Here is a 27,993-nt window from a genome sequence, read left to right on the forward strand (position 1 = left end):
GGAGGGTGGTGAGTCCCCGGCTCGCCGGCTGCTGTGTGACCGTGTCGATGGGCTGTGTGTGAGGGGAGCTCGCTGCTGGCGGCGGTGAGCGATTCGGTCCGAGGTCTGATCCGGTCTCCATGGCCGTCAGCTGCAGGGTCGGGGTCTTTCTCAATCTCCGTGCCCTGTCCCGGGCCTACAGTTACTCGGCGGCCGGTAGCTTCAGGCCCTGCTTCCCCTTAGTGTCAGTGAAGGAGCCGCAGGCCCGGAGCTGGGCCTCGGCGTTGAGTAAAGTGAGGACGGTGCTTCATCCCCGTTATTCGCATCAGGTGAGAAGCTGCAAGCGCAAAAACTGAGTCTAAATCCAGACATTCAGACCGTGCATTGATCGCACGACCGAATAATGCAAATATATAAATACAGGAATATAAATACACATAAATACAAATAGTACATGTGTAGATACATATAAATACACATAATGTGTATCCTAAAATATATTCAGTTACTAATTATATATATAAATATACTGGCATTTCATATATAATTATATATAGTTATATGAGCCCTATATAATATATATACTGTATACATTTAATATAATATAGGCTGGGTATATAACTACAACCACTTGCCTTTATCCAGCACCTTTAACATTGTAAAATGTCCCAAGGCGCTTCACAGGAGCGATTATCAAACTAAATTTAATACCGAACCACATCAGGAGATATTCGGACAGGTAAAAGGAATGTCTTAAAGGAGGAGAGAGAGGTGGAGAGGTTTAGGGAGGGAATTCCAGAGCTTAGGGCCTAGGCAGCTGAAGGCACGGCCGCCAGTGGTGGAGCGATGGAAATCGGGGATGTGCAAGAGGCCAGAATTGGAGGAGCTCAGAGATCTCGGAGGGCCGTAGGGCTGGAGGAGGTTACAGAGATAGGGAGGGGCGAGGACATGGAGGGATTTGAAAATAAGGATGAGAATTTTAAATTGAGGCGTTCATCTATACATCGGTCAGCGAGCACAGGGTTGATAATTTAGTATATTGATGCTTATTGTCATAGAAACACTGGGGAATGATAATGGATCCTGCTCGCCGTTGACTTCTGTGGAGCGGCCTCTCAGGGCCCTTCGCCCATCTGACGAATTGTGGACATCATACCATCTCCAGAAGCATCTCCTCCCAGCCCACTTGATTGTATCGTGTGAACTCCAGGGCTCCCTCCATCCTTAGTCTTCTCTTCACCATTTGTACTCGTTCCCCTCGCCAATATCGTCTGCAGTCAACGTCCGTGTGTAACACGCAGTTCTGTCTTTCTGTCCTCCTTTGGTACCGTTGGCAATCTTTCCGATTACTTGCCTCCCACATTAAGACCCTGCGGGGATGATTCACGATTCCCTCCAGCTTAATGTTGGTCGAACCGAAAGCCACAAGCTCCAACGTAACTTCAACCCTCTTCATCAACTTCCCACCCTGTCACCTCAGCTTGAGCCCAGAGGTGTGGAATCTTGTTATAGTACATGATCCCTGAGCTCAGCTTCTACCCTGTTATCCACTCCCATTACCGAGATTGCCTTCGTCTACCTCCGAAACAGAGCCCCCGATTTCTCTCTCTCTCTGCTGTTAAAATCCTAATCCATGCCTTTAATACCTCAAAGCTAATTTTTTTTCCTCGTGCCTCCCCGCTTTCACCTTCCACCAACTACAACTCATTCAGAATGCCGCATTCAGTGTCTTCATCTGTACAAAGGTCCACGCCCCTCTGTCCACTGATGCCCGGCCCAGTGCTCCATGGAATCGACTTTAAGGTCCTTGTCTTTGCCTTCACATCCTTTCCTGATCTCACTCCACCCAACTTAGGGATCGTTCTCCACCCATGCACATCTGTGCGCAGGCTCAATTCCTCCGATAGCAGCTCACCAATCGCCCCCAGCTGCAGCAACAACAGTTGCCCCTTCCAAACTATGCCCATTAAAAAAAAGCATCCAATTATTTGCCTAACATGGAATAGACAGAATGCAAGAGGGAGAACTGTGAGTGGTGATCCACCTCCAACTCAACGTTGATGAAGAGAATTCATGCACAGTTTGATTGTTTGTGAGTTTTTGGGCCGGCCTAGTTGGAGAACAGGCCTGTCCATCGCAGCATTGCTCAGTAAGCTTGGCACTGTCTTTGACTCACATATCAGCCTCGAGCCCAACATTCTAGCCGTTACCCTGACTGCATATTTCTACCTCCATTATATTGCCCACTTCTGCCCCTACCTTACCCCACTGCTGCCCAAACACTTATTCATGCCTTCACCGCCTCCAGACTAAATTTCGCCAAAAGCCCTTCTGATCAGCCTTCTGCTGTCTGTAATCTCCAAATCGTCCAAATGTCTGCTCCCAGCATCCTGTTCTGCATTAAAGTCTTGTTTGAGCATTGTCATGGACCTCGCTGACCGACATTGACTCCCAGTTCCCAACAGATCAATTTAAAATCCTCCCCCCTCATCTGCAAGTCCCTCTGTAGCTTTATCCCCTCCCCCCCCCACACCCACCCGCCCGCCCACCCAACCTCCTTCACCCTAACGTGCCCGCCAGTCCTCTCACTCCCTTCTCACCATCCTCCCCTTGGTGTTTTTTCCAAAGAGTACAATTCATTCCTTACTAAGCTATCCATTGTAAGCTCAGTTCTGTTTCACTTGCTTTAATTTGATAGGAGGTGTTAAACAAAATGACTGAGATGTGAGGTACTTGAGAAATGAGTGAAATATTACTGCGCCCTTCAGAGTGTTACCAGGACCGAAACTGAACCCTGTTCGTCAAAAGGGACTAAGCTTCTGGGACAGCGTGCCGTTTTGTAATACACTTGGTTGGTTGGCTAACAGCCTGGCACGCCTTAGGCAGCGTTGCTATTTATTCCTCGTTTGATGCGCTAGAATTTGTTGTGTCGACAGTGACCGCTCACGGTGTTTTATTGTGCTCATTGTTCCTTGTTTTTTTTTAAAATCTCACGCAGGAGACGTCCCACCCTTTCCGAGACGAAGAATATCCCCCACTTCCTGACTATGACCCAACTCCATTAGAAATGGAGGGCAACACGGTGTTCGTTGTGAGGGCACGTGGCTTGCCTTGGTCCTGTTCTGCGGAAGACGTGCTGGGCTTTTTCTCGGGTATGGTATTTTCTAAAGTCTAGACGTGCTTTGGATTACTTCTTTCTCCCTCGAGACTGGTTTATGGAGGGAGGTGTTACAAAGCTGAGCTGAGAAGTGTGCGATGACCCTCTGTGCTCGCTGACCTACGTTGGCTCCTGGTCCACCAACGCCTCAGTTTCAAAATTCTGGCCTCGCCCCCCCCCCTCCCTACCTCCGTAACCTCCTCCAGCCCGACAACTCTCCGAGATCTTTGCGCTCCTCCAATTCTGGCCACTTGTCCATCCCCCACTTCCATCGTTCCACCATTGGCGGCCGTGCCTTCAACTGCCTAGGTCCTAAGCTCTGGAATTCCCTCCCTAAACCTCTCCACCTCTCTCTCCTCCTTTAAGATGCTGCTTAAAATTGCACTTCAAATATTTATCCACTGTTCCTTTAAAAGATGCAATGGTCTCTACTTCAACCACTTACCTTGGCAAAATATCCAAAATTCCCAAAGGGTAGTTGAGGCGAATAGCATAGATGCATTTAAGGGGAAGCTCGATAAACACATGAGGGAGAAAGGAATAGAAGGATATGCTGATAGGGTGAGATGAAGTAGGGAGGGAGGAGGCTCATGTGGAGCATAAACACCGGCCGAATGGCCTGTTTCTGTGCTGTAAATTCTATATAATTCTAATAAGACTTTACGTGAATAAATTTCTCCTAATCTTAGTCCTAGCGCTTCTTGAGACTATTTTGAAATGGTGATCTCATATCACCAAGAGCATCCCCATTATTGAGAATTTTATATATTTAAAGAAAACAAAACAAGATCAGGAGTCACTGAACAGACTAAGCACTTACGTAATACTTACCGGAGAACTCAATTAGACCTGTGTCCTGTCACTTAACCTCTTGCATGCTAATGTCCTCCAGTCATCAATGTGAATTTGCAAGTGATGTGCTGCTATCCATGCTAAATGTGAATCAGCTCGGTTAAATTATATAGACTTATTAATTTTTGATCTGATAATCAGAAGTTGTCCTGCCAACTTTCCTGTGGTCTTTGTTGAAGATTTCGATGAGTTGCTTCTATTTTACTTCAGTTTGCCGTGCGTGAATAATGTTGTGCAGAATGTGTACACTTGTCACATCAAACACATAGGAACAGGAGGAGGCCATTCAGCCCCTCGAGACTGTTCGGCCGTTCAGTTAGATCATAGCTGATCCGTATCTGATCTGACTCTCCCACCAGAGGAAATAGTTTCTCTCTCTCTCCCATATCAAATCCTTAAATTATCTTAAACAGCTCAACTAGGTCACACCGTAATCTTGTAAACTCAAGGGAATATAAGTCAAATAAGTGTCGCACCAAGTCCCGTTCTCCCATCACCCCCTGTGCTCGCTGACCTACACTGGCTCCCGGTCCGGGAACGCCTCGATTTTTAAAATTCTCATCCTTGTTTTCAAATCCCTCCATGGCCCTCGCCCCCTCCCTATCTCTGTAACCTCCTCCAGTCCTACAACCCTCCGAAATCTCTGAGCTCCTCCAATTCTGGCCTCTTATGCATCCCTGATTTTCATCGTTCCACCATTGGCGACCGTGCCTTCAGCTGCCTAGGCCCCAAGCTCAGGAATTCCCTCCCTAAACCTCTCCGCCTCTCTACCTCTCTCTCCTCCTTTAAGACACTCCTTAAAACCTACCTCTTTGACCAAGCTTTGGTCACCTGTCCTAATATCTCCTTTTGTGGCCCAATGTCAGATTTTCCTGTGAAGCGCCTTGGGACATTAAAGGCGAGTGACTCACCTCCTGACTCCCCAAAGCCTTTCCACCATCTACAAGGCACAAGTCAGGAGTGTGATGGAATACTCTCCACTTGCCTGGATGAGTGCAGCTCCAACAACACTCAAGAAGCTCGACACCATTCAGGACAAAGCAGCCCGCTTGATTGGCACCCCATCCACCACCCTAAACATTCACTCCCTTCACCACCGGCGCACTGTGGCTGCAGTGTGTACCATCCACAGGATGCACTGCAGCAACTCGCCAAGGCTTCTTTGACAGCACCTCCCAAACCTGTGACCTCTACCACCTAGAAGGACAAGAGCAGCAGGCGCATGGGAACACCACCATCTGCACATTCCCCTCCAAGTCACACACCATCCCGACTTGGAAATATATCGGCCGTTCCTTCGTCGTCGCTGGGTCAAAATCCTGGAACTCCCTTCCTAACAGCGCTGTGGGAGAACCGTCACCACATGGACTGCAGTGGTTCAAGAAGGCGGCTCACCACCACCTTCTCCAGGGCAATTAGGGATGGGCAATAAATGCTGGTCTCGCCAGCAATGCCCACATCCCAAGAACGAATAAAAAAAAAACATAAATGCAAGTTGTTGTTAGCAAACTGAGAACCTAATATGATGTGAACCTATCACGGTACACTTTTTAAGATGGCACAGAAATGTGTTGACCCTGAGATTGAAGAATTGCCATGTTACTCCCAACCAGTCATTAATGATACGCACATATACATTTTTATATATATATAATTTACCTGTGTTGTGTTGAATCCATTTTACTTGCTGTAGATTATTTTGAGAGGATGATCTAATGCCCTGTTCGATGTGGATCTAATGCCCTGTTCCATGTGGATCCAATGCCCTGTTCGATGTGGATCCAATGCCCTGTTCCATGTGGATCCAATGCCCTGTTCCATGTGGATCCAATGCCCTGTTCGATGTGGATCCAATGCCCTGTTCCATGTGGATCCAATGCCCTGTTCCATGTGGATCCAATGCCCTGTTCCATGTGGATCCAATGCCCTGTTCGATGTGGATCCAATGCCCTGTTCCATGTGGATCCAATGCCCTGTTCGATGTGGATCCAATGCCCTGTTCCATGTGGATCCAATGCCCTGTTCCATGTGGATCTAATGCCCTGTTCCATGTGGATCTAATGCCCTGTTCGATGTGGATCGAATGCCCTGTTCCATGTGGATCGAATGCCCTGTTCCATGTGGATCCAATGCCCTGTTCGATGTGGATCCAATGCCCTGTTCCATGTGGATCCAATGCCCTGTTCCATGTGGATCCAATGCCCTGTTCCATGTGGATCCAATGCCCTGTTCCATGTGGATCCAATGCCCTGTTCCATGTGGATCCAATGCCCCGTTCCATGTGGATCCAATGCCCTGTTCCATGTGGATCCAATGCCCTGTTCCATGTGGATCCAATGCCCTGTTCGATGTGGATCCAATGCCCTGTTCCATGTGCATCCAATGCCCTGTTCCATGTGCATCCAGTGCCCTGTTCCATGTGGATCCAGTGCCCTGTTCCATGTGGATCCAGTGCCCTGTTCCATGTGGATCCAGTGCCCTGTTCCATGTGGATCCAGTGCCCTGTTCCATGTGGATCCAGTGCCCTGTCGCATGTGGATCCAGTGCCCTGTCGCATGTGGATCCAGTGCCCTGTCCCATGTGGATCCAATGCCCTGTCCCATGTGGATCCAATGCCCTGTCACTTGGAATGGGGCCATGTTTTAAATTTGCATTTGTCCTTTTTCCTGTATTAGATTGCGGCGTTGTGAATGGTGTTAAAGGCGTGCACTTCCTATGCACAAGAGGTGGCAAGCCAAGCGGGGAAGCGATTATTGAACTCCAGTCTGCGGAGGATATTAAGAAAGCTCTAGAAAAGGACAGAAAATACATGGGGCAGCGTTACATCGAAGGTACATTGACAGTGAACTCCAAAATACCGCATCCCAAAAGCCTGCTGTTCTCCTGTAGAATCACTGAATGATACAGCACGTAAGGAGGCCATTTGGCCCATCGTGTCTGTGCCGGCTTTTTGAAAGAGCTATCCAATTAGTCCTACTTCCCCTCCCCCTCCCCTTCCTCTTAGCCCTGCAGATTTTTTCCCTTTAAGTATTTACATCTAATTCCCTTTTGAAAGTTATTATTGAATCTGCTTCCACCGCCCTTTCAGGCAGCGCATTCCAGATCATAACATCTCGCTGCGTAAAAAAAAAAATCTCCCATCTTGCCTCTGATTCTTTTGCCAGTTACCTTAAATCTGTATCCTCTTGTCACTGACTCGCTGGTAAAAACAACAACAATCTAATGTGTTCTGGAATTTTAAAGTTAACAGTCCCCAGACGGGCCCTAGTGCAGTCTAAAGCCTTTATAAAATGGGAAATACTATACTAAAGTTCAGAGGTGCACCCCTGTTATAGTGAGCTGTCATTAAGCGGTGGTGTACCAGTTCTGAACCCTGGTACGTGGCAGAGTCTCCATGTGTTGGCACTGGCCCCGGTGTTTGTTACTGTTTGTTGTCACAGTCCCGAGGGACTGAGTGCAGTTGTGCCTGTTCCCGTCCCTGGGGAAAGGAGGGGGGGGGGTGGTAAATAAGGTAAGATCCAGAAGGCTCTGTGAGGAGAGAGAGATGGGACGTAAAGAGTTTTGCAGTTGCTGACTTGTATAATTGTTTGACCTACATTGGATCCCGGTCTGGGAATGCCTCAATTTTAAAATTCTTGCTTTTATTTCCTGTGTTCTAATGGTCTCCCCTCTTGCGCATCCCCGATTTTAATCGCTGCACCATTGGCGGCCGTGCCTTCAGCTGCCTAGGCCCTAAGCTCTGGAATTCCCTCCCATACCTCTCCGACTCTCAACCCCTCTCTCCTCCTTTAAGACATTCCTTAAAACCTACCTCTTTGACCAAGCTTTTGGTCACCTGTCCTAATATCTCCTTATCTGACTCATTGTCACATTTTGTTTGACAGTCGCTCCTGTGAAGTGCCTTGGAAGGTTTTGCTACATTAAAGATGCGGTGTAAATGCAAGTTGTTATAAACACACACTGTCCTGATACATGTCCAGAAGACCCCCGTTACTTGATGCTTTTACATGGGTTTTCATGCTCAATAGGAACAAGCAAAAATTGTTTTTAAGAGCTTAATATTTAGCAACATCGGCAGCGGTAAGAAGACCTGTTTTCTGTTTTACGAGCTGACCTACTCTTCAGATATTGTTGGCTTTGTTCAATTTGCACTGAGATGCGAGCGAAAAATAAATCTTAGTGTCAGCCGTGGCTCGGTGGGTAGTACACTCGCCTCTGAGTCAGAAGGTTGTGGGTTCAAGTCCCCCTCCAGAGACTTGAGCTCCAAATCCAGGCTGACACTCCCAGAGCAGTACTGAGGGAGTGCTGCACTGTTGGAGGTGCTGTCTTTCAGATGAGACATTAAACCGAGGACCCGTCTGCCCCCTCGGGTGATGTAAAGATCCCACGGCCACTATTTCGAAGAAGAGCAGGGGAGTTCTCCCCGGTGTCCTGGGGCCAATATTTATCCCTCAATCAACTAAAAAACAGATTATCTGGTCATTATCACATTGCTGTTTGTGGGATCTTGCAGTGCGCAAATTGGCTGCCGTCTTTCGTACGTTACAACAGTGACTACGCTTCAAAAGTACTTCATTGGTTGTAAAGCGCTTTGGGACGTCCTGAGGTTGTGAAAGGTGCTGTAGAAATGCAAGTTCTTTTTCTAGCTTTAGAAACAGCTGAATAGAAGGACATGCTCTTCTCTCCTACCCTTAGGTTTCCAAGTGTCACTCACCTACCGATAGGTTGCATGTTCCACCGTCCCTGCTAATGGGCTGTTCGTCTGTCCATCAGCAGTGAAATGGAGAGGAAAAAAACGTATATTTATTCGGGCCTTTCGCAACCGTAGGACATCCCAGAGCGCTTTACAGCCAATGATGTGCATTTTTTTTTGAAGTGTAGTCACTGTTGTAATGCAGGAAATGCGGCAGCCAATTTGCGCACAGCAAGATCCCACAAACAGCAATGTGATAATGACCCAGATAATCTGTGTTTTTTATTGATGTTGGTTGAGGGATAAATATTGGCCAGGGCACCGGGGAGAACTCCCCCTGCTCTTCGAAATAGTGGCCGTGGGATCATTTATATCCACCTGAGGGGGCAGGTGGAGCCTCGGTTTAACGTCCGAAAGAGATAAACCAAAACTCCTTTACTCAGAGAGTGGTGAGAATGTGGAACTCGCTACCACAAGGAGTAGTTGAGGCGAATAGCATAGATGCACTTAAGGGGAAAGCTAGATAAACACATGAGGGAGAAAGGAATAGGAGGATATGCTGATAGGGTGAGATGAAGAGGGGAGGGAGGAGGCTCATGTGGAGCATAAATACCAGCATGGACCTATTAGGCTGAACAGTCTGTTTCTGTGCTGTGCATTCTATGTAATAGGTTTCAGTTATAACACCAGCCCAATTCTCACATCAGTATCAGTATCGAAATAAACTTCAGCTTCAAAGTAGCTCAGTCTCTGAGATAGAATAGAATCATAGAAGTTACAACATGGAAACAGGCCCTTAGGCCCAACATGTCCATGTCGCCCAGTTTATACCACTAAGCTAGTCCCAATTGCCTGCACTTGGCCCATATCCCTCTATACCCATCTTACCCATGTAACTGTCCAAATGCTTTTTAAAAGACAAAATTGTACCCGCCTCTACCACTGCCTCTGGCAGCTCGTTCCAGACACTCACCACCCTTTGAGTGAAAAAATTGCCCCTCTGGACCCTTTTGTATCTCTCCCCTCTCACCTTAAATCTATGTCCCCTCGTTATAGACTCCCCTACCTTTGGGAAAAGATTTTGACTATCTACCTTATCTATGCCCCTCATTATTTTATAGACTTCTATAAGATCACCCCTTAACCTCCTACTCTCCAGGGAAAAAAGTCCCAGTCTATCTAACCTCTCCCTATAAGTCAAACCATCAAGTCCCGGTAGCATCCTAGTAAATCTTTTCTGCACTCTTTCTAGTTTAATAATATCCTTTCTATAATAGGGTGACCAGAACTGTACACAGTATTCCAAGTGTGGCCTTACTACTGTCTTGTACAACTTCAACAAGACATCCCAACTCCTGTATTCAATGTTCTGACCAATGAAACCAAGCATGCCGAATGCCTTCTTCACCACCCTATCCACCTGTGACTCCACTTTCAAGGAGCTATGAACCTGTACTCCTAGATCTCTTTGTTCTATAACTCTCCCCAACGCCCTACCATTAACGGAGTAGGTCCTGGCCTGATTCGATCTACCAAAATGCATCACCTCACATTTATCTAAATTAAACTCCATCTGCCATTCATCAGCCCACTGGCCCAATTTATCAAGGTCCCGCTGCAATCCTAGATAACCTTCTTCACTGTCCACAATGCCACCAATCTTGGTGTCATCTGCAAACTTACTAACCATGCCTCCTAAATTCTCATCCAAATCATTAATATAAATAACAAATAACAGCGGACCCAGCACCGATCCCTGAGGCACACCGCTGGACACAGGCCTCCAGTTTGAAAAACAACCCTCTACAACCACCCTCTGTCTTCTGTCGTCAAGCCAATTTTGTATCCAATTGGCTACCTCACCTTGGATCCCATGAGATTTAACCTTATGTAACAACCTACCATGCGGTACCTTGTCAAATGCTTTGCTGAAGTCCATGTAGACCACGTCTACTGCACAGCCCTCATCTATCTTCTTGGTTACCCCTTCAAAAAACTCAATCAAATTCGTGAGACATGATTTTCCTCTCACAAAACCATGCTGACTGTTCCTAATCAGTCCCTGCTTCTCCAAATGCCTGTAGATCCTGTCCCTCAGAATACCCTCTAACAACTTACCCACTACAGATGTCAGGCTCACCGGTCTGTAGTTCCCAGGCTTTTCCCTGCCGCCCTTCTTAAACAAAGGCACAACATTTGCTACCCTCCAATCTTCAGGCACCTCACCTGTAGCTGTCGATGATTCAAATATCTCTGCTAGGGGACCCGCAATTTCCTCCCTAACCTCCCATAACGTCCTGGGATACATTTCATCAGGTCCCGGAGATTTATCTACCTTGATGCGCGTTAAGACTTCCAGCACCTCCCTCCCTGTAATATGTCCACTCCTCAAGGTTAACGCGGATATATCAGCGCTGAGCTGTATTGCTTTAACACTTTCCCACCTTCACTATTATTTCCCATTTCTCTTTTGTTATCCTCTTTCCCCATAGGAATTAAACTCTCTCCTTACATGTTGTGGTGGAGCAAACTGCTGTATTTCAGTGGGGATTTAAATTTTAAACCCCACGTGTCACCAAATGTGTATGAGCAGTGCAGTACCACTGGACTGATGATGTGCTTTGTTCTGAATGTGGGGAATAACAACAGCCAGCCTCTGATTTCCTTCCAAACTGTGACACGATGCCTGTTTGCTTTATTTTAGAAGCATTTGCAGGTTTTGTTGTGGTTATGTCAGGGTGTTCTGCACATATTTCCTTCGCTCCACCATTGACGGCCGCGCCTTCAGCTGCCTAGGCTCTACGCTCTGGGATTCCCTCTCTAAACCTCTCCGCCTCTCTACCCCTCTCTCCTCCTTAAAACCTACCTCTTTGACCAAGCTTTTGGTCACCTGTCCTAATATATCTCCTTATATGGCTCGGTGTCAAATTTTATTTGTTAATCGCTCCTGTGAAGCGCCTTGGGACGTTTTACTGCGTTAAAGGCGCTGTATAAATGCGAGTTGTTGTATAAAGCACTTCAACTGGTAGCACATATAAATGTTGGCCTTGCCAGCGACCCCACATCTCATGAACGAATGAAAAAAAAACATTAGAGCAACAGCACAAGAACCTTGTTTTCCGTGCCCCTGGTCTCCTCCTGAGCTCCTGATCTCTGCTGAGTGGATGCAGGGAAGCACTGAGCAGACCCGTTTCTGTACTGCTCTCCTTGTAACCAACCAACGGGGCGGTGTCTGGGGGAGCACGCTGCCTGTTTTCGGGGCGACATAGGGAAACCAAATTGATGAGAGAGAAAAGTAAGGGAAATAAAAAGAGCACGCAAAGTGGAGGCAATATATTTAAATAATTTTCTTTTAAGTATAACTCTCGCAAGAGAAAGTTAAAATAACCAAACTTTTTCTCTCTTTTGCCTTAGTGTTCGAGCTAAGTAGCAGTGATGTGGACACCCTTCTGAAGCGTCTCCATTCTAGTGAGAAGGAACTGACTGACGGCAGTGTTGTGCGTCTGAGGGGGCTGCCGTTTAGCTGCACCGCGGAGGAAATCAATCGTTTCTTTGAGGGTTTGTTGATATTTTCTGTGTACTCTTGTCGATTCTTGATGCATCATTCACTGCCTGCGTTCTTATAGCACAGAAGGAGGCCATTCGGTCCATCGTGCCTGTGCCGGCTCTTGGAAAGAGCTATCCGATTAGTCCCACGTCCCCCCCCTGCTCTTTCCCCCACAGCCCTGCAAATTTTTCCCCTTCAAGTATTTATCCAATTCCTCTTTTGAAAGTTATTATTGAATCTGCTTCCACCGCCCTTTCAGGCAGCGCATTCCAGATTGTATCAACTGTCGACGGATGATTTTTTTTGTGGTAGGATTATTCTGACTGCTGCGTGTTGGGCGTCACGAAGTGTCCTGTTTCAGGCTCATGTGGCCATTTTTCCCCCACAGAAAATATGAGTTAATTTATAATGTTTTTTTTTAAGTAAAAGTGTATTCTCACATGTTTGCAATCAAGATAAACCTCACACCCGTTGTGTTGGAAACCACTTTCATTTCTTGTCTGTGAAGAGAGAGATAAAACACGGAGTGGGGCGGGGGGGGGGGGGGAGAGCTTTTGAACACGAACTGCGTGGACAGATGACCCTTCCCTAGATGAGAGGGAATGGAGAGAGCTGTGAAAGCGGGCTCAGAAAGACAGGAGAATGAAGGGGAGTTAATTCTGTTTTGAGTAAGACGGATCACTGAGTTAACTGGAAGGGTGTAGGATTTTCATTGTTGCCCATTGTTATCATGTGAAGACAAGTTGGTATTGATTGAAATAAGTGAATCTGATCATAACGGTTGACCTGTGTGAAATGAAGCAGCTGAACAATTCGCATCGAGCCTCATCTCACCGAGTGTTCAGTCAGTCTGCTCTTGGGGAGATATATGAGCTATCGGGGTTGTTAATTCCGATATTTGTTTTACTATACAGCGAAATCCCGACCACCTTGCTGTACTTCCAGCCCAGTTAACGTTGTGCTTATCACGTGCTGGAGAACACGTTTCTAATTTTGGCTCCTGGTGTCATTGTCAACCAGTCCCAAATTGTGTGTATTATGGGTTAGATGTAGATTAAAGGACCCTCTACTGTGCCCAACAACACATTCTGGCTCAGTCTCGATACAGCTCCTCTAGTACACCCGTGAGAATCAGTCATCCATGTGGACACTCTGAGTGTGCTTCAGAATCCACTGCCAATTGAGTTGAATTATAGGCAGTTGTGTGTTGCGGGCCATGTTTCCACTAGGAAGTGGGTCGAGAGTGTCCAGGTCAACTTCACTTAAGTCCCTTACAGTCAGCAGAGGGGAGAGATCTTCAAACCCGTCAGTCTGGGCAGGTTCAAGCCAGGTTCCAGAGGTGGAAAGTCAGCATTGTAACCTTTTTGCATCAGCCATTCAGTCGTTTATGGATTATGACAATGTGCTATCTGCCAGTGATACTGAAGAGCATTTTGTTTTTCTGAACATTATTAACTGCAGGGCTGCAGATTGTAGAAGATGGCATCACAATAACAAAGGATCATCGTGGCAGAAATACAGGGGACGCTTTTGTGCAGTTTGCATCTCAGGAAATTGCAGAACAGGCTCTGGCAAAAGACCGGGAAATGATCGGGTCCAGGTACGCATTTGGTAAAAACGACCAAAAGACCTTGCATTTTAGGTAGAATCTTATCTTGTTCTCGGGGCGTGATAGAGTGTTTCACAACCAACGAGTTACTTTTTTTTTGTTTGAAGTGTGTAGTCGTTGTTTTGTAGATAAACACGGCAGCTGGTTTGCGAACAGCAAGGTCCCACAGGCAGCAAATCAATTGACTCAATGACGGTGTTGATTGATGGTAGAATGTTGGCTGGGACACTCTGGGTGATCACCCTGCGATGGGATCTTTTGCATCCAGGCAGACAGAGGCCTTAATTTAACATCTTATCCAAAAAAATGGCACTTCCGACAATGCTGCACTCCCACAGTACTGTGCTGAATTGTCAATGGTTCCTCTGTCCAGCAACACAAGTTAGAAATTTGGTCTGACTGATTTTACATTTGCCACAATCTGCATTCTGCTCTGGGACTGTTATTTTTATATATATAATATTTATATAAAACACAGTCCCAGAGCAGAATGCAGATTATAAATTTCCTATTTTAACTTGGTTATTTTTACCTACTGGTTTAAGTTATTTTCTTTCCTCTTTAGGTCCTCACTGACCTGCAATATTCCCTAGCCAAGAGAGCTGGCAGATAACCTACCCGTAGATCTTGTCAGTGATGCCCTGTAACCCCATTTAGAGTACTGCGTTCAGTTCTGGGCACCGCACCTCAGGAAGGATATATTGGCTTTGGAGGGTTGCAGTGCAGATTCACCAGGATGATACCTGGGGCTAAATTACGAGGACAGGTTGCCTAGACGAGGCTTGTATTCCGTCGAGTATAGAAGATTAAGGGGTGATCTAATTGAGGTGTTTAAGATGATTAAAGGATTTAATAGGGTAGAAGAGAAACTATTTCCTCTGGTGGGAGAGTCCAGAACAAGGGGGCACAACCTTAAAATTAGAGCTAGGCCGTTCAGGGGTGATGTCAGAAAACACTTCTTCACACAATGGGGAGTGGAAATCTGGAACTCTCTCCCCCAAAAAGCTGTTGAGGCTGGGGGTCAATTGAAAATGTCAAAACTGAGATTGATAGACTTGTTAGGCAAGGGTATTGAGGGTTACGGCAGGTAAGATGGAGTTATGGTACAGATCAGCCATGATCTAATTGAATGACTGAACAGGCTCGAGGGGCTGAATGGCCTCCTCCTGTTCCCTTATAACCAGCTACCGTGAGGTATCCAGCAGCAATGTGGGTACATCAAGTGCTATTTTACTTTTTAAAAAAGAACGTTTGTGTTGTTGGTGCTGTTGCACGAACGATCAGAGAATTTACACTCAGTGTTACAGAGCGCGGGTAGCAGTGGTTTGACTCCATCGATTCCTGACCAAATTAGCGATGGGCAGAGCCTGTGTTGCCTCCCCGTGGAGGAGGGGCAAAAGCCTGAGGAAGATTCGCACCTGGGTGCTGGCCAGTGTCTCCTGGCAGTTGGCTAGGCAATATTGAGAGTGTTTTGAGAGCAGATCAGACATCTACCCCTCGCAGCACTGGCTGCACAAGCCTAGATGGATCCGAAATAAAAACAGAAAATGCTGATGAACGCTCAGCAGTTCAGGCAGCATCTGTGAGCTTCCGTTGAGCTTCATTGGAACTGTGTAGGAGGCCGAGGACAGGGAGGGACAAAGAATTAAAATGGCCAGCGACCAGAAGCTCAGGGTCACGCTTGCCCTCTGAAATGGCCTAGCAAGCCACTCAGTTGTACAATCTCGCCACAGAAAGTCACAATAGGTATAAAACTGGACGGACCACCCGGCATCGGACCACTAGGCACCGGACACGACAAAGGCAAACCAAGCCCAGTCGACCCTGCAAAGTCGTCCTCACTAACATCTGGGGACTTGTGCCAAAATTGGGAGAGCTGTCCCACAGACTAGTCAAGCAACAGCCTGACATAGCCATACTCACAGAATCATACCTTTCAGCCAACGTCCCAAACTCTTCCATCACCATCCCTGGGTATGTCCTGACCCACCGGCAGGACAGACCAACCAGAGTTGGCGGTACAGTGATATACAGTCAGGAGAGAGTGGCCCTGGGGGCCCTCAACATTGGCTCCGGTCACCATGAAATCTCATGGCATCAGGTCAAACATGGGCAAGGAAACCTCCTGCTGATTACCACCTACCGCCCTCCCTCAGCTGATGAATCAGTCCTCCTCCATGTTGAGCACCACTTGGAGGAAGCACTGAGGGTAGCAAGGGCACAGAATGTACTCTGGGTGGGGGACTTCAATTTCCATCACCAAGAGTGGCTCGGTAGCACCACTACTGACCGAGCTGGCTGAGTCCTGAAGGACAGAGCTGCCAGACTGGGCCTGCGGCAGATGGTGAGCGAACCAACATGAAGGAAAAACCTACTTGACCTTGTCTTCACCAATCTATCTGTCACAGATGCATCTGTCCATGACAGTATTGGTAGGAGTGACCACTGCACAGTCCTTGTGGAGACGAAGTCCCGTCTTCGCACTGAGGACACCATCCAACGTGTTGTGTGGCACTACCACCATGCGAAATGGGATAGATTCAGAACAGATCTAGCAGCTCAAAACTGGGCATCCATGAGGTGCTGTGGGCCATCAGCAGCAGCAGAATTGTATTCCAGCACAACCTGTAACCTCATGGCCTGGCATATTCCTCACTCTACCATTACCAACAAGCCTGGTTCAATGAGGAGTGCAGAAGAGCATGCCAGGAGCAGCACCAGGCGTACCTAAAAATGAGGTGTAAACCTGGTGAAGCTACAACTCAGGACTACATGCATCCTTAACAGCGGAAGCAACATACTATAGACAGCTAAGCGATTCCACAACCAGTGGATCAGATCAAAGCTCTGCAGTCCTGCCACATCCGGTCGTGAATGGTGGTGGACAATTAAAGAACTAACGGGAGGAGGAAGCTCTGTGAACATCCCTATCCTCAATGATGGCAGAGTCCAGCACGTGAGTGCAAAAGACAAGGCTGAAGTGTTTGCAACCATCTTCAGCCAGAAGTGTCGAGTGGATAATCCATCTCGGCCTCCTCCCGATGTCCCCAACATCACAAAAGCCAGTCTTCAGCCAATTCAATTCACTCCATGTGATATCAAGAAACGGCTGAGTGCACTGGATACAACAAAGGCGATGGGCCCCTACAACATCCTGGCTGTAGTGCTGAAGACTTGTGCTCCAGAACTAGCCGCACCTCTAGCCAAACTGTTCCAGTACAGCTACAACACTGGCATCTATCCAACAATGTGGAAAATTGCCCAAGTATGTCCTGTCCACAAAAAGCAGGACAAATCCAATCTGGCCAATTACCGCCCCATCAGTCTACTCTCAATCATTAGCAAAGTGATGGAAGCTGTCGTCGACAGTGCTATCAAGCAGCACTTACTCACCAATAATCTGCTCACCGATGCTCAGTTTGGGTTCCGCCAGGACCACTAAGCTCCAGACCTCATTACAGCCTTGGCCCAAACATGGACAAAAGAGCTGAATTCCAGAGGTGAGGTGAGAGTGACTGCCCTTGACATCAAGGCAGCATTTGACCGAGTGTGGTACCGAGGAGTCCTAGCAAAATTGAAGTCAATGGGAATCAGGGGGAAAACTCTCCAGTGGCTGGAAGATGGTAGTAGTTGTTGGAGGTCAATCATCTCAGCCCAGGACATTGCTGCAGGAGTGCCTCAGGGCAGTGCCCTAGGCCCAACCATCTTCAGCTGCTTCATCAATGACCACCTCTACATCATAAGGTCAGAAATGGGGATGTTCGCTGCTGATTGCACAGTATTCAGTTCCATTTGCAACCCCTCAGATAATGAAGCAGTCCGAGCCCGCATGCAGCAGGACCTGGACAACATCCAGGTTTGGACTGATAAGTGGCAAGTAACATTCGCGCCAGGCAATGACCATCTCCAACAGGAGAGAATCTAACCACCTCCCCTTGACATTCAACAACATTACCATCGCCAAATCCCCCACCATCAACCAGAAACTTAATTGGACCAGCCACATAAATACTGTGGCTACAAGAGCAGGTCTGAGGCTGGGTATTCTGCGGCGAGTGTCTCACCTCCTGACTCCCCAAAGCCTTTCCACCATCCAGAAGGCACAAGTCAGGGGTGTGATGGAATACTGTCCACTTGCCTGGATGAGTGTAGCTCCAACAACACTCAAGAAGTTCGACACCATCCAAGACAAAGCAGCCTGCTTGATTGGCACCCCATCCACCACCCTAAACATTCATTTCCTTCACCGCGCACTGTGGCTGCAGTGTGTACCATCCACAGGATGCACTGCAGCAACTCGCCAAGGCTTCTTCGACAGCACCTCCCAAGTCCACACCTCTACCACCTAGAAGGACAAGGGCAGTAGGCACATGGGAACAACACCACCTGCACGTTCCCCTCCAAGTCACACACTATCCCGACTTGGAAATATATCGGCCGTTCATTTATCGTCGCTGGGTCAAAATCCTGGAACTCCCTTCCTAACAGCACTGTGGGAGAACCTTCACCACACGGACTGCAGCGGTTCAAGAAGGCGGCTCATCACCACCTTCTCAAGGGCAATTAGGGATGGGCAATAAATGCTGGCCTTGCCAGTGCTGCCCACATCCCACGAACGAATAAAGAAAAATTCTTCTATCTACCCTGTCCCATCCTATCATAACCTTAAACACTTCTATCATATTGTCCCATCACCTGTGCTCTAACGATAAAAGATCCAGTTTTTCAAGTCTTCATATTTGTATTTCCTCGTACCAGGCAGCACCCTAGTGAATCTGTGTTGTGCCCTCTCTAAAGCCTTGATATCCTTCCCATAGTGTGGAGCTCAGTACTGCACACAGTACTCCGATATAATTAAGGTTTTATATTAGCTCATCCTTACCTCCTAGCTTTTATATTCTATACCTCTTGAGACAAAACCTAGAATTTTATTAGCTTTTTTTAACAGCCTTTAATGTCCCTTGAACCTGCACCTCCCAATCCCTCTGCTCCCCCACAGCATCGAGCCTACTCACGTTCACGTTATGTAGCAGAAGTGTCGAGGATAGGTGGACAGAAGGTGATACCAGTAAAGATTACATCAAACGAAAGTAACAAATGGCCGTGACTGTAAATGACCAAATTACAAATAAAGCACGTGAGCATTTTGTGAGTACCACTGATTCTGAATTATATTTATGCTGTTTTGTTTTTGTGGTTAGGTACATTGAAATATTTCGGAGCACAAAGAATGACCTCCGTTTGTACATCCGCCCCTCAAAGAAGCTGCCTCGATGCCCCACAGTACAGGAAATTGTGACTGATGATGAAAGCTGCAATGTCGTGAACAGTAACAGTGATAATGGGGAAATGACAGAGGGAGAAGACAGAGTCCAGAGCGGTAAGGGATGTTAGTAAGCAGACTGGAAAAAAATAATATGCTGCAGTGATTGTGAGCCAGTGATTTAATTAAGGGGTTCAGATAAGCTCATAAACTGCAAAAAGCATAGTTTCTTGTCATCCGAACTCGGAGATTGGATTACAGCCTTGACATAACTCCCTGGCATCTGTTAATCTTAATATTTTAAACTTCAACGAGAGTTTTTATCCTGTTCTTGATCTGTTTGATCAGTAATGATGTCAACTGTTAATGTGAGACGCTTTGATGTTGGCACAAAATTAATTAATAGTGGTGCGTTTTAAAAAGAAAAGGTATCAGGAACTCTCTGCCCATATTCTATAACAAGCGTGTTTTGTTTGTACTTCTATCTTGGAATTATAAGGTAACCCAGGATACAAATCCAAACTTGGTTTTGTTTTACTGGGTTACTGAATGAACTGGACCTGGGTAAAAGTTCCCACATTTCTGCCATTTTGCATCAGATTGGAATGACTGAATTAGATTTCCCTGTCTTGGTGTTCCATCTTTATGACTTAACATATTCCCTACTCCTACCTCTAGCATGGCGCGCATGACTTGATGGGTATTTTTGTAGTGTAAAGCAGCTACATTTCTAAAATGTTTGGCATTTAAATGTTGAGGTTCAATTGGCAATTCCTTTTTTTTAACAGAATTGTGATTTCTTTTTTATTAGTAGTGCAGCTGTCTAAAAATGATTTGGAATCTAATCATTGTGTTCAGAGATTTGAAGTACACAATGTACATATGAGGGGCCTCCCGTTTCGTGTTAATGGACAGGATGTTGTGAAAGTAAGTGTTTGTCTTGTTTATTTAAAATATTTTTCAAAAAAAATTATGTGTCATTAACACTTGCCCCATCACACACTTCCAATTCACTGTGAGCAACGTATACTCACTACAGATCCGCACCATAAAAACATTTATCTCGGTTTAACTTTGAAGTAAACTGAGTGGTACAGTCCCCCCCACTCTCACCGTCCCCACTTATCCTGGACAGCCGCCTGTTTCGGGAAAATAGCGCTGACCATTTGCCATCACCATGGGCGTTAATTACAAAGGCGCCACTTAGACCGTATTGAGTGGGCCGGCCATTCGGGGCAGTTTGAACAGCTGTTTGCACCTCGCGATTACCTGTCATTAAGCCCTTAAACCCCCACCCCACCAGTGACCTCTGGACCTCCTGCCACTGCTACAAACCCTTCTTGCCGGTTGTAGAGCTGGACACCTGCTGGCTGTGTTTTTAAACTTTTGAAAGAGTTTTTTTCCTCATTGGGGTTAAGTATGATCCAACTTAAAGATAATAAAGAATTGAGGTGACATCTTTTTTAAGATGAGAGCGTGCGCATTGTTTAACTCGCGCTCCTACTGACACCTGACCCGTTCCAGGGCATCAGTCTCAGCAAAAAGTTGACAGATTCATCGGTTGTCAGTGCAGGCTTGTGAATCACCCTCTATATCAATTACTTGCCTTTATATAGCACCTTTAAGATAGTAAAACGTCCCAAGGCGCTTCACAGGAGCAATTATCAGACAAAATTTGACACCGAGCCACGTAAGGAAATATTAGGACAGATGACCAATAGCTTGGTCAAAGAGGTAGGTTTTAAGGAGTGTATTAAAGGAGGAGAGGTAGAGGGGTTAAGGGAGGGAATTCCAGAGCTTAGGGCCTAGGCAGCTGAAGGCCCGGCCGCCAATGGTGGAGCGATTAAAATCGGGGATGCACAAGAGGCCAGAATTGGAGGAGCGCAGAGATCTCGGAGGGTTGTAGGGCTGGAGGAGGTTACAGAGATAGGGAGGGGCGAGGCCATGGAGGGATTTGAAAACAAGGATGAGAATTTTAAAATTGAGGCGTTCCCGGACCAGGAGCCAATGTTAGTCAACAGAATTATCCTGAGTTCTTTTGTGCCTTCCGCTACTTCATACCATCATTTGTTTGTTCCACTGGCCACCGCATGTGGCGGGAAAATTGCGTTTGCACAAACGCGCCCGCTATAAGCGGCTGGGACAATGTACAACCATTTTCACAAGGGTCCAAAGCCTCTTCTGCTAAATTGGTTGTCGTTGCGCCTGTTTGAGGCCCATGAAACGGGCGCAGCGATGTTAAGTTTAGACCCCCTTTATGTGGACAATTCAAACTTCTGTTCAACCCATGGAGTTTTGAACTTTCTGCCAGAACATAAAGACTATGGGGAACTTCCCATGATTTAAACAGTCCAAAAGTCCCTTGTCAGATTTCTCGGTCACCCATATTTAAAGCACAGAATGCTGATCAGACAGGGCTCAGGCGTCATCTGGTTCCCGAGGACCTCGATAGAGTGCAATTTAATTAGCACCTATAAAAAATAATCCCCATAATGTGACTAATTTCTAGGTTTACACAGGCTTTCTGGGTTTTACAACTTAAGCAACATCTCTTCCCGCCCCCCGCCTGCCACCAGGCACCCATAGCGCAAATAACAAAAAAAAATGTGGGTGGGCCTATTGTACGTCACTTGCAGAAAATCAAAACAACGCTGAGCGAGCCCCCATCCTGTTTCCCAGCCTGTCACCCCAGATCTGCTGAACAATCGGGAGAGAGATGGTGAATCATCCCAGTCAGTAGATCTTCAAGCCTCCGTGTTGCAATTGGGAAAGTGAAGACAGTTTCCATTTTAACTATTTCAAAACTCTTCTAGCATCAAACAGCACAGAAGGAGGCCATTCGGCCCATTGTGCCTATGCCGGCTCTTAGAAAGAGCTGTCCAATTAGTCCTCCTGTTTCCCCATAGGTCTGCAAATTTTTATTTTTCAACTATTTATCCAATTCCCTTTTGAAAGTTACGATTGAATCTGCTTCCATCGCCTTTTCAGGCAGTGCATTCCAGATCATCGCAACTCACTGTGTAAAAAATTACTCCTCATCGCCCCTCTGGTTCTTTTACCAATTATCTGTGTCCTCTGATTTAGCTAAACTTCCTTCCTCGCTTTTTGCCTCTGTTTATAAAGCCTAGGATCACGTATGCTTTTTTAACAGCTGTCTCAACTTGCCCTGCCGCATTCAAAGATTTGTCTATGTGAACCCCCAGGTCTCGCTGTTCCTGCATCCCCTTTTAAAATTGCAACATTTGGTTTATATCTCCTTTCATTCTTCTGTTCAAAATGCATCTTAAGAAATAAAATACAGAAACCTGCCTATTCCGTCACAGAGGCCTTGGGGTTTTTGTGGATGGGTTAGTATAGAAGGACTGAGTGGCCCTTCTCATGTGAACTCTTAACAACAGCGGCTGGAAATGTTTTTGTTTTAAGTCCAGACAGACATTGTAAGTTGTCAGCAAAGTAGTCAGATCGGGAACTATTGGGAAGTCGTATTTATTCTATACCGTAAAAGAAAGAACTTGCATTTCTATAGGGCCTTTCACGGCCTCAGGACGTCCCAAAGAGCTTTACAGCCAATTTGCGCCACAGCAAGATCCCACAAGCTGCAAGGTGATAATGACCAGATAATCTTTTTTCAGTGATGTTGGTTGAGGAATAAATATTGGCCCAGGACACCGGGGAGAACTCCCCTGCTCTTCTTCGAAATAGTGCCATGGGATCTTTTACGTCCACCTGAGAGGGCAGACGGGGCCTCGGTTTAACGCCTCATTCAAAAGTCGACACCTCCGACAGTGCAGCACTCCCTCAGTACTGCACTGGGAGTGTCGGCCTAGATTTTGTGCTCAAGTCCCTGGACTTGAACCCACGACCTTCTGACTCAGAGGTGAGACTGATACCCACTGAGTCACGGCTGATTCCTAATAAGTTTGAGGAAATTAAAATAATTCTCCGTATTAGGTGTTGCTTCCAACATAAATTCATTATATTATTTTTATAAGGGTACTTGGAATGGTAATAGTGCAGGATTAATAAGGCAGTGTATAATGCAACAACAACAACTTGCATTTACTGTAGTAAAGCGTCCCGAGGAGCTTCACAGGAGCAATTATTAAACAAAATTTGACACCGAGTCACATAAGGAAATATTAGGACAGGTGACCAAAAGCTAGGTCAAAGAGGTAGGTTTTAAAGAGCGTCTTAAAGGAGGAGAGGGAGAGATAGAGAGGTGGAGAGGTTTAGGGCGGGAATTCCAGAGCATAAATGACAGAGGGTGAGATTGCATACACTGTGAGAGGCTGATGGTGTAAAGTCCCTACAGGGTTAGGGAAGTGCAGAGAGTCTGAAAAAGTGTTCATTTTATGTATCCGTTTTATTTTATTTTTAATGCATGATAAGGTGAAAGTCGCCTTTTCAGTCTTGGGGACGCATTATATTAAAAAGCCCCTCGAGAGATGGTACTGTGAAACTCTGCTTCCGTTCTAGTTCTTCCAGCCGTTGAGGCCAGTGAGGATTATCGTGGAGTATGGTCCTGATGGAAAAGCCACTGGAGAAGCAGACGTACATTTTGCTACACATGAAGATGCTGTTGCTGCCATGACAAAAGATAAATCACACATGCGTAAGCACATTACTCAATCCGGCAAATCTGAACTGCAATGCTTATGGGGTAAACCATTTTATTCTAAGCACTTTCCTTCATAGCAGATCCCATGATGAATGATATTAAATAAAATCCATAATTTCCCGTATGAAATCAAGCCTGCCCCACGCTCCACGGTGGCCGGGACACGTGACTAAACACTTCCTCCCCGCCCCTCCTCCCCCACTCTTACCTCCCCCCTCTCCCTTCGCCCCCCCCCCCCACCCATTCATTCCTCCCCTTCCCTGCTCCTATGTAATCTGGGAGAGGCAAAAAGGACAGAGAAAAAACCCAGGGCCAATAAGGGGAAAAAATAGTCTAGAAAATTTCCTCTCCACCCCTCCTCGAGCGAACGAAACCAGTCCAGGAGATCACTTGGACTCTGCCTTCTTGCAGTAATCGATTCCCCTCTTGACCACTGTGCTGTATATTTATTTAGAATGAAGAGCCTGAATTTGTACAACACCGTATCGTGATATTCCAAAGAGCTTCACGTCCAATAAGCTACTTTTGAAGTCTAGTAACCGTTATATATGTAAGCACGGCAGCCGATTTGTGCACAGCAAGGTCCCACAAACAGCAAATGAGATGATGAACCAGTGTATCGTTTTCTGGTGGGGTTGATTGAGGGAGGTATGCTCACCAGGACACTGGGAGATCTCCCCGCTCTGCTTCTGCAGACTATCTGAGCAGGGGGTGCATGTCATATGAAAGACTGAGACCTCCCCACAGTGCAGCACTCCCTCTGTGCTGCACTGATGTGTGACCACTTAGAATATTTGCTCAAGTCCCTGGAGCGGGGGCTGGAGGCCACGACTTTGAGGTCTCGGAGACATGTGGTATTAGCTGACCCCAGCTGACATCACCTCTTCGCTCTTCGGTGGAAATGACTCCCACCAGATGCTGGATTCCTTCAGATGGGGTGACCAGGTGGTCTAGACAGCAGACCTCCTTTAGTGGGAGGTGTCCATGATTAGTTCATGGAGCTAGCCTTGCAGTGGATAAATACCTTCCCCCCCCCCCCACATACCACCCTAACATCCAACAAAAGTACTCTATTTTTCGGCTGAGATCTGACCTGGTTTCCTCACAGAGATGAGCGGTGAATAGCACTGGGACTTGTCCCACGATGGTTAATGGTACTGGATGAGCAAGGCTTTAAAATTTCAATATAAAATATGACTAGAAGCATGCTACTCCGAATACAGATTCCTGTCCCTTCCTCAAGCCTCATTTTACAGTAGAATTTGATCTTGCTACCTTCTCGTAAAAATATTTAAATTTTTATATTGTAAATTTTTTTTTAAAAATCACAATTAGATTCTTATAGCATATTTCAACAACTTCTTGTGGTGTATGAGTGTTTCTGCATACAATATGGCACCTCAGCTACCTTATCAAATATTGGCTTGAATTTCAAACCAACGGCCCCTTCTGTTACCCAACTAGAAATAACGTATGGTGCCTCTTTTCCGTGGGGCCCAGCTCTTCATTAAAAGCCAAAATTAGGAAGGGCTTTGATAAGGTAAATGGAGAAAAGCTTCAATTATTTTGTCTGTTTATTATTTTATAAAGTTAGCGCAGTGGCCACTGAAAGGAGTTTGACATTTTTTTTCTCACTGATCTGGTTGATTGATTTTTTTTTGTGGTAATGAGATTTTTATTTGAGAGAGAGAGACAAACGTTTACAGGTTTTTTTTCTCATTATTTGCGATGAAATTTGAGCCAGCTAGCGTGCTCCGCGCACTTTGAGCCTGTCCAACATAGACTAGACGCAGGGCTTTCAACCAGTGTCAGATATGACAGCTGTTACTTCTGATTCTCCTTCGGTGCAGAACATCGCTACATAGAACTTTACCTGAATTCATCATGCTCTGGGATTACTGCTGGACATAATGACCAAGGAAGTCAAGAAAAGGGTAAGGGTTTCGATTATCTTAGTTTCCCATCAAACCGCTGGTACATGAAGAAATTGCAGAGGCCCATTGCTGTATTAATTTGCATGAATAAAGTTCAGACAAATGCTGCACTGTAGCGCAGGGTCTGACCTTTATCTGTGAGAACATTTGCTGCTGTAAATTATTTTTGCTTAAGTTTTTTATCCTCCTTTCCCCCCCCCCCAGTGTGTTTGAACCACCGAACAATGTTTCCCGACCAAAATGCTGAGGAACTCAGCAACTCGCAGGCCTCTGATGCTGTTTAATGGTGTACGAAAGTTGCTTGGGTCGACTTACCTTTATTCCCCTCCCACTATCTGGATGGTACCTTCAGATGACCAAGTTGATGTCAGGAACTCACGATATCTGGAGCATTAGGACACTGATGCAGCAGTGCATTAATGCACCAATGTATTGGCAAGGTGGAGCATTAAGACACTGATGCACCAGTGCATTGGTACAGTGGAGCATTAAGACACCGATGCACCAGTGCATTGGTACAGTGGAGTGTTAAGACACTGATGCATTAGTCCAGCAGTGCATTTGTACACCAATGCATTAGTGCAGCAATGCATGAGTCACTGAAAACTATAGTGCTGTGTTTTTCTCAAAACATGTTTTAATTTACACTAAGGACGAGTGATAATGTATGTCAAAACTGCTAAGGACAGTTACGGATTTGCAACTGCACTTCCAGAGCTTAGATTTTTAACGTGCCTCGTGACACCTTGGGTTTCAGGATGGGTTGTGAATGCATGTTCAAATGAAGGCTCACTGTATTAAAAAATTTAATTGAATTGTTCACCCCAGAAACGAGTGCCCCTTTACTATTGAGCGAAATGTACCAGCTGTTTTTTAAAGAAGCCCAGATTATCTTAACAAGGTGCAAACTGCCTAACACATGAAGCAGGGCCACATGGGAGACGGTTTCTGTTGCACTGTTCCCTAAGCAAGAGTCAGCAGTGGGGCGTAGGATTGAATGGGGAGAAAGAAACAATTCAGGTGAGAGCACCAATTGAGCGTTAATGTTGGTGGCACACCCACCTGATCTGTTTTAAAATGAAGCCCAGTCAACGGGCAGATTGAATATAGAGGGACTTTATTCAAACTCTGGGGCAGCGAGACTGGAAAATGCAGCTTTCTTGCGTCTTTTTTCATGTGCATAAAATCGGAAACTGCTTTGTGAGATAGAAGAGGTTATTAAACTTACCATTGTCTGGCTTCAGGTCAGCACTGCAGTTCAATTTGGTCCTTACAGGTTATGTAATTTTTGCAGCTAAGTTGGGTCTGAAACACCCAAATGCGATTCTTGTCTTCAAATCGCTCATGGCATCAAACTTTAGCGTTTAAACAGTTAATTAACTCACCAAATATTTTTGTTCTAGGTTCTGAAGAAAGTTAAATAATCACTGCTTTGGGAACGATGCTTGCCTTGGGTAAAGAAACTTCCCGGCCTGAGCAAATTATCCAAACACTAGGCAAACTAATGAGAAGTGACACAAGAGCTCGCTGCTGTATCAAAACCAGATATTAGAGCATTTGCGATGGACCCATTGACGGATGGATTGCATTGATATCATCACCATTAATGAAGGGGGAAATTGAGGTTTTTTTTTGCTACCCTAATGTAGCCTGTATTCTGAATTATGCGTCTTGTAACACGTTTTAATGTTACATTACCTGATAAAATAAATGCAGGTATTTTAACAAGTTTACATGCTTGACAACACCTTGAGTGCGTGACTGTATTGAGTGATAGCAGCAATGTTTAAAAAAAAAGGTAAAATTGTTAATTACTATACCCATATTATTGTGAACTAACACTTTTTAATGTATTGAAATATTATTTGGACAAACATGGTCTCGAGGGCTTATTACAGGCTTAAATCTCCTCCCTGTTTGATCAGAAAAGGAAAAATGGATTAGACGTGATTCCTTTGTGAAGTACATCACACTCTCTTCACCGGTAATTGTGAGGCGCATTGTCGTGACCAAAAAAACCCCAGCAGTGATTGTTTAACTGCAACTGAGTCTTTCAAAATCAACTGACCGCAAAAAGAAATTGAGTTTGTAAACTTAATAAAATGTTCAATGCGTTTGCATTTAAAACGAGATGGAGATGTTCACACTGGTCCTCTGGTTATGATTTTGAAATGGTTTTTCTCAACAGGCGTTAAGTTTGATTTTGTTAATGGAACAAATGGCAGTTTTTTCAGGGCCGGGCACTGTGCCAGTTACTGGCAGCAAATCTGCAGCATCAACCTGGGAGAGACCGGTCTCTGTTGGCTGTAGTCCCGGACTGCTCCGTATGATGCATCATGCA

The 27,993-nt window shown here is 45.9% G+C and overlaps 1 protein-coding gene across 5 annotated transcripts; it reads left to right on the top strand.

Annotated features, from left to right (window-relative positions):
- On the top strand, positions 1–27,782 carry LOC137330778 (G-rich sequence factor 1-like). Of its 5 annotated transcripts, none has more exons than XM_067994523.1 (10): positions 1–308; positions 2,978–3,131; positions 6,664–6,819; positions 12,096–12,239; positions 13,690–13,828; positions 19,039–19,217; positions 19,915–20,027; positions 23,577–23,760; positions 25,569–25,652; positions 27,056–27,782. In XM_067994523.1, exons 1-10 carry the CDS (start codon positions 120–122, stop codon positions 27,070–27,072), a joined length of 1,359 nt encoding a protein of 452 aa, XP_067850624.1. In that variant the 5' UTR covers positions 1–119; the 3' UTR covers positions 27,073–27,782. The 5 variants fall into 5 exon arrangements, with proteins under 5 accessions (XP_067850624.1, XP_067850627.1, XP_067850623.1 ...); XM_067994522.1 differs by having other exon boundaries at positions 2–308; positions 19,912–20,027; XM_067994524.1 differs by having other exon boundaries at positions 3–308; positions 19,912–20,027; positions 23,577–23,712.
- The last annotated feature ends 211 nt before the right edge of the window (positions 27,783–27,993 follow it).

This window comes from Heptranchias perlo, chromosome 1 (genome assembly GCF_035084215.1).
Source record: "Heptranchias perlo isolate sHepPer1 chromosome 1, sHepPer1.hap1, whole genome shotgun sequence".
NCBI classification, from domain to species: domain Eukaryota; kingdom Metazoa; phylum Chordata; class Chondrichthyes; order Hexanchiformes; family Hexanchidae; genus Heptranchias; species Heptranchias perlo.

Coding starts and splice junctions, on each gene's coding strand:
- LOC137330778 (XM_067994522.1), top strand. CDS start 120: ATGGCCGTCAGCTGCAGGGTCGGGGTCTTTCTCAATCTCCGTGCCCTG. Junction 6,820..12,095: donor GGGGCAGCGTTACATCGAAG/GTACATTGACAG, acceptor CTTTTGCCTTAG/TGTTCGAGCTAAGTAGCAGT. Junction 12,240..13,689: donor AATCAATCGTTTCTTTGAGG/GTTTGTTGATAT, acceptor TATTAACTGCAG/GGCTGCAGATTGTAGAAGAT.